Consider the following 11,946-nt stretch of genomic DNA (forward strand, 5'->3'; position numbering starts at 1 on the left):
AAATAATTTAAACGAAATGATACTTTTACCCCTAAATAAATTAAAAGACCATTTTATTTTATAAAAACTTTAAAAAATAAGAATATTATTATTATAAAAACACCCCTAAATTCAATATAAAAAAATCCCAAATAGAGGTGCTCAGTTGATTTTTATTAAATTTAGATTTTGTAAAATTTTAATAATTATTTTTATTAAAATTATAATTTTGTAAAATTTTAATAAAAATAACTGAATTGATTTATTAAAAAATAAATCCCAAAGTTTTAATAATTTAGGGGATTTTTATTAAATCCAAAATTTTGTAATTACTTTTTATAATTATAATTTTTATTTAGATTTTTATTAAAAATAAAAATTATAATTTTGTGATTTATTTTTTATTAAACTTAGGGGTATTTTTATAATAATAAATTTCTTATTTTTTAAAATTTTTATAAAATAAAATAGTCTTTTAATTTATTTAGGGGTAAAATTATCATTTCATTTAAAATATTTAATGGTATTAGTGCAAAGTGCCTAGTTGATACAAATTTAAAAAGAAATGTGGTGTAGAGAACATGTTGAAATTTTGTGGTGGTTAGATGAACATAAGACAAAACAAAAGTGGTGCAATAATAATTTTCCTATTATTATTTTTTGTACTATGGGATATTACTATATAAATGTTAGCAACAATTATTATTAACAATATTTAATAATAATAATAATCACAATAATTAAAACACAAAATAATAATTATGACAATAATTAATTAAGAAATTTTTGGTACTTGAAGATAATTTAACTCATTTCGATTTCAATTGCAAAACAAAATCAAGATAAATGGTAATCCAAATCATTTCAATTTCAATTCTTACGACAACTTATTCCGATTCTCATTTTCCATTCCGATTCCAACTCATTTCAATTCCAACTCATTCCAATTCCAACCAATTCCGATTTCTATTTATTAAACACACCATTAATTTGATGCATCATGCTAGAACTAGAAATGAAAATAACTTATAAAACGCTATCTTATTAAAAAAAAAAATCTGAAAGTAGATATAAAGTATTTTCTTTTTTGTAATGATGATTAATCACTCCATCATGATTTTCACTATCAATCTTGATCTATCGGATCAACGGTCAATGAAGATGGAAATTCATTAGACTCATTTACTTGTGAAAATACATTGCAAATTCCCTTTTGTCCTCGGCAAACAGCACTATACTATTTAAGCCTATTTCCCTCCATTCTTGATTTCTCACCCTCACTGACTATAGTGCCGAAAGAGCCAAACGCAGAGCCAGTCTCTCCGTTTCCTCTTTCTGGCCATTGTTCTTCTCGCATACTCCAACTACTACGAAGCCTCTCGGTACGATTAAACTTATTTTGCTTATTTTCGCTTGATTATTCTCTTCCTTGCTGTTTCCATTTTTGAACTTCTTTGTTGCTTCGATTTTGACTTCTTTCTGCTTGAGCCAAGTCTTAATCGCTGTTTTGCGATTTTGTATTTTGTGGTTTTTGTACTGCATTGTTTCCACTTTTGTGTTCATGTTCGTAGATCGTCTTCTGTACTTTTTTTTTTTAATTCATTTTTGTTCGCGTATACGACCAAATATTCGTCATATTTGTTAATTACATTTTGTATTTTTTTTTCCTTTTAAACTTCTGTTATGAACTCATCTGGTAGCATTTTTTTTTTCCTCGTGTAATCAATTTGTTTTACACAATTTTTTCGCATGGATTTTTGCTTAAGTTTTTTGTGCGTGTGTATGTCTATGTGTGTGTTTTTCTTTTTTATTTTTTTTTTACAATATTTAAATTCACCATAGTCGTGAGTTTAATTTTGAACTAGCACGTGTGGACGAGATTTCTTTCGTTCGATTTTCTGTATTTTTTTCTCAAGAAACTGATTCTGCTTGTTTTAACTTTTTTTTTAGCTCAAGTGTTTTGTGTTTCCTTTTCTTTTGAAAATTTAAGTTCATTTTATTCTCGAGATGTTTAATTTTGAACTCACATGTGTAGATGAGATTCACACTGTTTGGTTTTCGGTACTTTTCATTAACCATTAATTTTTTGCCATGATGTGAATTTTTCCTTTTTTAATTTTAACTATATTGTCTTTCTTATGTTGTCCTTGGCAGTTCATTAACCATTGGCACTTTGTGCTTGCCCCATTTTTCCTTGCTAAATGGAGGTGCCCATGACTGTCCTCGTGGACTCCATCATTCCATCTCTTTTTATACTTTTTTGTTACATATATTTATTATGTATATGCAATATGCTTTTGTATGTTAGTACGTATATATATTCAAATAACACGTGAGGTTGGATGAATTTGTTTGTGTTTATGTATACATATTTTTTTATATATTTAAGCAATTAATCCATAGAGACACATGAAATTTGATCAAAATAGTATGGGTGTCCGCCTGTTGTGCTTACATGTAATGAGTGTACAGCAATTTAATCTATGAACTCAGATTATGTAAATTATGAAATTTCTGTTCTGAACTCATATTACAATTTCAGGATTCCACTACTTGAAACTTCGGTCTCACAATGAGTTTTCCCGAGAGCATGTATTCAAGTATTAGAGCTAGGTGTACTGTAATTATATGTTCATTTTTCTGCCCTTCTTTGTTGGATCTCGGTGTTTATTTTGTTTTTGGTTTCTGGTAAAGGCATGCAATGCCCTGTTATGATACACTTAATCAATCCTTGTGGTTTCTGTTTTTTGTTTTATTTTTCAGAATAATACTTTAACACGACATTCACAAATAAATATGTTGGATACTGTGTTTGTACTGGATTTGTTTTTGTATGAGTTTCAGTTTAGTTACTTTCATATGATTGAGGATATGACTTTTACAATTACTTTCTAGTTGTTTTACCTCGAAGAATCCTGCCTTGTTATTTTGAAGCTTCTTCACATTGGGCTGTTTTCTTTAGTGATCTCATGAGAATTATCTCCATGTTGCCATTATGTAATATTTCTATTGGAATTTATGTGTGTAAAGTCCCTTTAAGTGTTTCCTTAATTCATAATTAGCCCATTTTTTCAACTTATTTCTCTCTCTGTAGTAGAAGATGGCGAAAGCTGAAGCAGGGCAATCCCCACCTTTGCCCCCATCACCTCCCTTAATGCCACCAAATGTGAAGCCAGAACATGTTGACCTTCCCAGACATTCTATCATGAGTAGGCGTGGGGTTGGAAACTGTGGGCGTCGCATAAGTTTGCTCACCAATCACTTTAAAGTTTCTGTTAACACTACAGATGCAGTATTCTACCAGTACACTGTATGTTTAGATTTTGACTCTTTTCTGTTTTTCATTAGTTTAGTTGTATTGCATTATGGATTTGGGTTAACATACCATTTGTAGGTTACTATTTCTGGTGAGGATAAGAGAATTGCCAAAGGCAAGGGGATTGGGAGAAAAGTGGTTGATAAGCTTTACCAAACTTACTCTGCAGAACTAGCTGGTAAAAGGTTTGCATATGATGGAGAGAAGAGTTTATACACTGTGGGTCCTCTGCCTCAGAACAAGTTTGAGTTCACTGTGGTGCTAGAGGAGTCGCGTGCAAAACAGTATGTCTTTTTCCATGCCCTTTTTTGATTCTTAATATGGAGATATCTTGAAAACTTATGTTGCATCCTCCTGGTTTAATAGGCAAAATGGAAGCCCTCGCGGCAGAGACAGCCCCATTGGTCCTGGAAAGAGGTCAAAGCATTCATTTCAATCAAAGACTTTCATGGTAGAGATAAGCTTTGCTACCAAAATACCCTTAAGGTCAATAGCTCTTGCCCTCAAAGGAAATGAGGTGGATAATACTCAGGATGCATTGAGAGTGCTGGATATTGTACTGAGGCAGCAAGCAGCTAATTGGTATTTATGTTCTTATTTATTATTTGTATATGTTCGTTTCTATGTTTTAAGTGTATCGGTTTGTTCTTAATTGCTTTGGTCTTAAATTTATTCATTTGAGCCGTTGGGCGGGCATGTAGGGGGTGTCTTTTGGTTCGGCAGTCATTCTTTCATGATGATTCAAGGAACTTAGTTGATGTTGGAGGAGGTGTATCTGGTATTCGGGGCTTTCACTCCAGCTTTCGTCCCACTCAGGGGGGCTTGTCTCTTAATATGGGTGCAATTCCTTAGAATCTCATTTTAGTTCCTGTAGTTTTTTGTAATTGTACCTTGCTGATGCTGTTGTTAGTTAATATTGCTGCCTTCATTTCATGCAGATGTATCTACTACAATGATCCTCAAACCTGGACCTGTAATTGACTTTCTGATAGCAAATCAGAATGTACGGGAACCTCGCTTTATTGACTGGACAAAGGTAAGAAAGTCCTCAACTGCATTCCTCATCTTCAACATAGTTTCTACCACAAAAAATCAATTTTATGGTGATGTGCAGGCCAAGAAGATGCTAAGAAATTTGAGGGTCAGGCCAAGGCACCGCAATATGGAGTTTAAGATCATTGGTCTGAGTGAAAAGCCTTGCAACCAGCAATTGTATGTGTTTAATATCAAATGGTCCTTTGTCCATGTTCTGATATCCTAGTTCTCCACCATTCCTTTGTTCTTTCTTTAATTTAGTCTTATTTTTTTTATCCCAGTTTTCCTATGAAAGTGAAAAATACTGAAGGTACAAATGAAGGGGAGACTTTGGAGATTACTGTTTATGATTATTTTACACAACACTGTCGCATAGAGCTCACATATTCTGCATACCTGCCATGCCTTGATGTCGGCAAGCCAAAACGGCCCAATTATCTACCACTTGAGGTATTGTAATGTCTTGTGCTTGATACACAATTTCATTTTTAGTTGCTTTTTTTTTTTTAATTTTATTCACCTTCTAAGATTTCTGATATTTCCCCCCTCATTTTCCCAGCTTTGTTCACTTGTTTCACTTCAGCGCTATACAAAAGCATTATCCTCTATGCAAAGGGCATCCTTGGTTGAAAAGTCAAGGCAGAAACCTCAGGATAGGATGCAAACTCTCACTGATGTGAGTTTTCCTCAGTGCCTCTTATGTATATTCTTCATATCTTGGATGGTCCAACATCTTTGCTCACTTAATCTGGCAGGCTTTGAGAAGTTACTCATATGATGAGGACCCTGTGCTTGCAGCATGTGGTATATCTATAGGGAAGCAACTGACACAAGTTGATGGTCGTATCCTTGAAATCCCAAAGGTAAATATATCTCCTCCCTCTTTTTGGCTGAGAAATAGAAAAATAAGGATGGTTTCTTTTTTAATCCAGACAATGATTATTGTGCACTGAATGTATTTTCTGTTTAATTCACAGTTAAAGGTTGGTAAAAGTGAGGATTGTATCCCTCGCAATGGGCGCTGGAACTTTAACAACAAGGTATTGTCTTGATATGTAAAGTAGATTATCATCAATTGTTTTTGCCGAATGTATTTGCATACCTTATTTAGCTGTTTCAGGCCTTTTTGTCACCTTTTGCAGAGATTTCTAGAGGCTACCCGTATCGACCGTTGGATTGTTGTGAACTTTTCTGCTCGATGTGATACTAGTCATATATCTCGTGAGCTTATCAACTGTGGAAGGAATAAGGGCATTGTAGGTTATCATGGACTGATTCTGATGCATGGATTTTGTTGTCCTACCAAAAAATTTCTAAATGTATTCACTCAATCACTCATTCTTGCTCTATTTACGCATCTATGAAGCATATTGAACGTCCTTTTACCTTAATTGAAGAGGATCAGCAAACTAGAAGAGGAAATCCTGTTGTCAGAGTAGAAAGGATGTTTGAGTTGATTACAGAGAAGCTTCCGGGCCCTCCTCAATTCATTCTTTGTGTCCTTCCAGAGAGGAAAAATTCTGATATATATGGTATGGCTTAATCCTGTTTTCTAAAGATTTGCATTTTTGGTTGGATTACTGACTTGTGTTTCATAAAATTGTCCAGGACCTTGGAAGAAGAAAAGTCTCAGTGATTTTGGAATTGCCACACAGTGCATTTCTCCTACTAAGATTAATGATCAGTATCTTACAAATGTATTACTTAAGATCAATTCTAAGGTAAATCTAGAAACCAGAATTTCAAAGAATTTTATGTGCTTGCGTTCTTGTTCTGATATGTTATTGCTTTAATTGTCTTCTTTCATAGCTTGGAGGAATAAATTCTTTGTTGGCATTGGAGCAATCCTCTCTCATCCCCCTGATAAAAGATACTCCTACAATGATTTTGGGTATGGATGTCTCTCATGGATCTCCTGGTCGATCAGATATTCCATCAGTTGCAGCAGTAAGGAATCCAGTTTCATATTCCACCCTCTTCATATGCAGTTAAGTAGTGTCATGTTGCTAATGCCCTGCACAATTGTAACTGTCAGGTTGTTGGCTCTCAATCTTGGCCTCTGATTTCAAGGTATAGGGCAGCTGTAAGAACACAATCTTCGAAGGTAGAGATGATAGATGCTTTGTACAAGCCTTTAGCAAATGGGAATGATGATGGTATCATCAGGTATTTTCACAAAAACAATATTATAACTGTGCTTCCAGAAGAAGCGTGTTTACATGCCTATCACTACAGTTAAGTTGCTTAACATTGATTCAGACATTCAAGTATATTTTAATATCCAATTAGTATATAGTTAAATTCTAGTAATGTTATCAAAATATAGAAGTTTAAAAACTTCGTTGACATGTCATTTTAGAGCTTTTTTTAGTTGGTTTCAGATCCGTTAATCTGATATATTTTTTTTGGAGATGTTTTTTTTATAAGTAAGCCTCAATGAGCACTATAGTGTTTAGAAAATTAGTCTATGTTAGCTTGCCATTTTACTTGTATATCACTTTTAACATTTTGGTTGGTTTTAACAGTGAAGGTGTCAAAGATTTATTATAACTTTGTTCTTTTTAGAATGGTCTCGACTATGCTATGCTTATAGGATGCAGTTGTAATCCATATTAGGAATTGCATCATCATTTTGTTATTCCCTCATATCATCATTATTATTTATTTTTGCAATACTTTTGCGCTCTGAACTCCTCGAAAGTATCTAATTTTTGTTGCTTTTTGGAATTGGAAAAATTTGGAGTGATATAATATTATGATAGATCCATGTATTTTTTGTAAGAACATTCTCGAATCTTGTTTTTACCATGTAATCTTATATAAGAGGCTAAAAAGAAATGATTACACTTATGAGCATCTAGTTTTGCAATACCATTTCTCTATTCTGCTTAAGACATGGAACTGCTACTTGTTTTGCAGGGAGCTGCTCTTGGACTTCTACCGAACAAGCAAGCAACGCAAACCCAAACAGATTATTATATTCAGGTATTACTGCATTATGTAGGGAGATTTTTCGTTTATGTTGTTTTATTGATCATGGACAAAAGTTATACCTGGATTTTATTTCTGTACAATAAAGGATTAGAAAATAGTTGATGTAATACACTTTGTATGTTATGAAGCATGTATATTATATACATCAGAATGAGAATAATGGTGCTGGTGTAATAGCTGCCTTTTACTGTGTCTACTGCAAAAAAAATGAATTCGTTGAATATCTGTACTGATATGGATGTATGAATGACAGTCTTGTTTTGATTAGAGCTGTTTCTTTTGTTGTATGTTATGCATTTTAAATCAATCTACAATCTCAAAACTGCGGTATATCATTGAAAGTGCGGTATTTCATTGAAAGTATCCGGGAAGACAAGAGAGTGTATAAAGAGTGATAGAGCAATTTGTTTGTTTCTCTGTTCACATAGTTGCATCAGACATTAACCCTTTGCTATTAGTAATTTTATTTTTACTGCCTCGTTATGTACTATGTTTCTTGTGGTTAACAATGCCTGCTTTTGTTCTTAGGGATGGAGTGAGTGAATCACAATTTAATCAGGTTTTGAACATTGAGCTGGAACAAATCATAAAGGTAACTGCAGCATTTGGGGAAAAAAAATAATAATATAACTGAAATTTGCAAAATATATTGATAATAATCCTTTGTTGTTACAGGCCTACCAGCATCTTGGCGAGGCTGACATTCCCAAGTTCACTGTTATAGTGGCTCAAAAGAACCACCACACCAAGCTATTCCAAGCCAGTGGTCCAGAAAATGTTCCTCCTGGTCTGCTGCTTGCCACGCTGTTATTTTGATTTTATTTAACTACTTACTCGCTACATAGATTTAACACACTTTATTCTCTCTCTACCCTTCTCCGCCTCTCTACAGGGACAGTTGTGGACACAAGGATTGTGCATCCAAGGAATTATGACTTCTACATGTGCGCCCATGCAGGGATGATCGTAAGTATCATTTTTTTCTTTCTTTCTTAATGGTCATTTAACTTCTTATATCTGCTGAATAATTTATGGATATGAATAGTAAGTAGCCTCCTTGTTGACCATGATACTCTGGCATTGTATTGTCTCTTATATAGTTGTAATCTTATGTGGGATTGAATGGTATTGTCCAAATCTCAGTTTCTCTTCACAAATAATTTATTTTAAAAAAATAGTATAAAAAGAAGCTGTTTCAAACAAGTAATTTTCTTAATTAAGCAAGGAGCCAAAATAACTGCTCAACTGCCGTACTATATGGTTGATAATTGCAGTGGCTTATGGCTATTTTTCATTCGAATGGTTGGAAGTTTTTCTTTGATTTGCCATGTGTCAAACGATGAGAATTTTGAGTAATGTTCTTATTACTCTAGTGCATAACCTACTGTTCTCCTCCTGTACTCAAGTCTTTCCATCATTTTCCCCATACAACAGGGAACTTCGAGACCAGCTCACTACCATGTTTTGCTTGATGAGATTGGTTTCTCTCCAGATGACCTGCAAAATCTTATCCACTCTCTGTCATATGTGTAACCTTTCAAGCTCCTTTTTGCTTCTCATCTTTTTATAATGTTTCACTTGTTACTAACATCTTTTTCCACTTATTCCAGCTATCAAAGAAGTACTACTGCAATCTCTATTGGTGAGTTTATTACATGCCACTCTTAGTCTTCCATAAAGAAAACTCGTTTGAATTGTCTCAATTCCTAATCCCCTTATATTTATCTAACTCATGACTAATAATACTCTCTTTGTTCACAGTTGCTCCAATTTGCTATGCTCACCTTGCTGCATCACAAATGGGGCAGTTTATTAAGTTTGAGGATTCATCTGACACCAGCATTACCTCAGCTGGGAGCGTTCCTGTTCCCGAGCTCCCTAGGCTTCATAAGAATGTCGAAAGTTCAATGTTTTTCTGCTGAGATACTGATTGCTTTTCGTAAATATGCAGCTAGTTTTGTTCAGTTTCTATCGCCCTAGAATATGTTGACAGCTAGGAATACTCAAATATGCAGGTGGCAACCTTTAGTTATATATATACATATATAGTTGGTGGAGAAATAGATACAGCAATTAAGTTCCGCTTTGGTGCTGGATGTTTTGGGTTGCATGTTACATTAGTAAGATTTGTCTATTGAAGAGTTTAACCATTTCAGATTTTGATCAGTCCTCAGTAGGAGCTTTGTTCGGAAGATCATCTTTCGGGAGAGGCATTTTGTAATGGTCTAACTTGAGCTTCTCTTGATTATTTTTTTTTTTAATCATTATGCAGCATTGTTTTCTATTGGCTTTACAACTCGTTTTCATGGTATTGTTATCTTATGTGCAATCCAATGTTGCTATTTGCTTGCTTTTGAAATTTAGTGCAGCTCTTTAATCACAAGCTCTAAGTTGCCTCAGCTGTTGAAACTGCAACTTTGCTGGTCCCAAGCAAAGCATGTAGGAACTTGTGTTTTGGGTCGTTTTCATTGCATTTAAAACTGAATTTAATCAAATGTACAAGTATAATAGCATTTATTGACCTGCAACTATCGAAGTTAACTTCTGTCTATTTCCTTTTCCCTCAAAAAGAAACTTTGACCGTTGCAAATGTGGTAGTTTTTTAATTTTCCAATCAAGGAAGCTTGGAAAATGCTTAGATGCGTTAATCTCACTCTAGTTTAATTATGGTTTATGCCAGGATTACGAGTATGAAACTGATATTATATTTATTCCCCCAACCAAATATTTGACTCCTTCACCTATGAATTCCAATAATTGAAGCGAGCTTTAACTTCCTCGACCAACCACCAACCGTCTTCCTTGGCATAAAGGTAAAAATATTGTTTTAAGGGGTGAAATATCCACCCACTTTCAAAAAATAGTGACTAATTCACATTATTTTTAAAAACTTAAATATAGAAGTTTAAAGAATTAATCAATTAAATGCATCTTTTTTTTTGTGACCTAAGGGTTTTTTTTGGGATATATTTTATCACTAAGATTGCTTTAACATAAGTTTTATTTGATTATTTCATCCTTATAAGGTGAAAGTACATATGTATATAAAAAAAAAAAAAGCATAAAAGTACTGCTTGATTAATTATCCAATCTTCTTTTTGATTTGTAATTTTAAAAAACAACATGAATTTTCTTTTGGAAGTGAGGTGTGTTTACTAAAATAGTGGCCTTCGGAATATCCGCGCCCAATGTATCAAATATTATTATGGCTTGGCTTTTGCTTTTGGTTAGGCCTTAGCTTGCGTCTATTATCACATCGACGGAACCCTCCGAAGAATATAATATAACTCTTTAGGGACTAAGAGACAATTTATGCTTCCAAGTATGCTAAAGTCACAGGATTCGCATTCATCTTTAGAGTGAGCAAGAGACTTGCCTTTGCTTTATACAACCCCCTTGAATTTCGGTCTCCATGATCACACTTGACTTGGAGCCTCCTTGTGTTTATACAAAAAAATGAACAAAATTATTTATTTTACAGTAATGAGAGAGCCATTAGTGAAACAAGAAAAAAGCAACTGTCCACTTGTAGGAATAAAGAAAGAGAGTGAAAAAAAATGAATTGACTGACTGAGATTAGGTTTAGTCAATGCATCTGAGCCTGGGGAGTTAGTGATGGCGCGGGTGGCCATGAATCATGATGGCGATTGGCAAGAGAGAGAAAAATCACCTTCGGAAATTTTTAGTCTGGAGGCCCAATTTTGAGTTGGTCAAATTGGTCAGATTTTTCACCAGAAATATGCTGACGTATTTGCTATTGCGTGCATATGCGATGCGCCCCTGTGATGAGTCATGGGTTTGCAGTTTGCTCACTGACCACGGCGGAATTCTTTAAGTCGAACCACGTGCTCGCGAGACTACAATAAGTATGCTGCGTCGACCAATCAGATTCGCGATTTCTTTGTCAGAATATGTTTTGGTCCGATTGTGTGACACGTGCCCCGGGCAGTTGACCAAGAGGTGTTGGCCCTGGTCTTGGTCTTGGTCTTGGTCTTGGTCTTGGCGGTATCAGAATTCCGAGAACCTCCCAAATCTATTTCCATTCGCTGACGCCTTTTGATTTACTATTTTACTTTCTGCTGGGACCCATTTGTTTTCTGACGCGCAAACAGGTTTCTTGGGCCAAAATTCACCTAGTTTGACGATTTTGACCCTTTATGGGTATTTCATGCTCTCATCAAATTAATATTATTAATCAGAAAATAAAATTTTTGGGTCTTAATTTTTAAATGTCCGGAAATTTGGCGTTTAGCGAGAATTAATTTGATTTAGGTGCCGCCAATTAATTACGATAGTTCAATTCCTCTCTCTATTTTAAAGGAAAGAGACATTGAGATTGAAAAATTACAATTTTAAAAATAATTATTTTCTTTCAATTTCGCCACATAACATCACTAAATTTAGGTTGAGATCTATATATACATATGTGACATATCATTATCGGTTCTTTAGAACGACGCCCTTGTGGTCCATGAACCTTTTATTGTTTGAAATTTGAAAATGATAAGAATTTAATGATATTCCAAAAAAATTGTAAATTAATTAAATGCATATGTCAACTCATTAATTATGGGTGTTATCCTTGTTAATTATTTCAACTAATGAAATTTATTGAGTGGTAT

At 34.1% G+C, this 11,946-nt stretch overlaps 1 protein-coding gene across 4 annotated transcripts; it reads left to right on the forward strand.

The window, feature by feature from the left end:
• Positions 1–1,199: 1,199 nt before the first annotated feature.
• On the forward strand, positions 1,200–9,620 carry LOC102610347 (protein argonaute 16). 4 transcript variants are annotated; one of them, XM_006469538.4, is made up of 24 exons: positions 1,202–1,361; positions 2,134–2,186; positions 3,074–3,289; positions 3,374–3,579; positions 3,662–3,877; positions 3,997–4,133; positions 4,234–4,331; positions 4,410–4,507; positions 4,612–4,780; positions 4,890–5,006; positions 5,086–5,193; positions 5,308–5,370; positions 5,473–5,586; positions 5,697–5,862; positions 5,939–6,051; positions 6,140–6,277; positions 6,366–6,496; positions 7,250–7,315; positions 7,853–7,916; positions 8,000–8,111; positions 8,217–8,290; positions 8,759–8,853; positions 8,935–8,966; positions 9,086–9,620. In XM_006469538.4, exons 3-24 carry the CDS (start codon positions 3,080–3,082, stop codon positions 9,244–9,246), a joined length of 2,688 nt encoding a protein of 895 aa, XP_006469601.1. In that variant the 5' UTR covers positions 1,202–1,361; positions 2,134–2,186; positions 3,074–3,079; the 3' UTR covers positions 9,247–9,620. The 4 variants fall into 4 exon arrangements, with proteins under 4 accessions (XP_006469599.1, XP_006469600.1, XP_006469601.1 ...); XM_006469535.4 differs by having other exon boundaries at positions 3,077–3,289; XM_006469536.4 differs by lacking the exon at positions 2,134–2,186 and having other exon boundaries at positions 1,200–1,361.
• Positions 9,621–11,946: the final 2,326 nt, after the last annotated feature.

The sequence above is a fragment of the Citrus sinensis genome, chromosome 2 (assembly GCF_022201045.2).
Source record: "Citrus sinensis cultivar Valencia sweet orange chromosome 2, DVS_A1.0, whole genome shotgun sequence".
Lineage (NCBI taxonomy): Eukaryota > Viridiplantae > Streptophyta > Magnoliopsida > Sapindales > Rutaceae > Citrus > Citrus sinensis.

Bases quoted from the DNA above. Each gene is read 5' to 3' on its own strand.
- LOC102610347 (XM_006469535.4), top strand. The intron at 3,290-3,373 runs GTATGTTTAGAT...TACCATTTGTAG, and splicing joins CAGTATTCTACCAGTACACT to GTTACTATTTCTGGTGAGGA. The intron at 5,194-5,307 runs GTAAATATATCT...TTTAATTCACAG, and splicing joins GTATCCTTGAAATCCCAAAG to TTAAAGGTTGGTAAAAGTGA.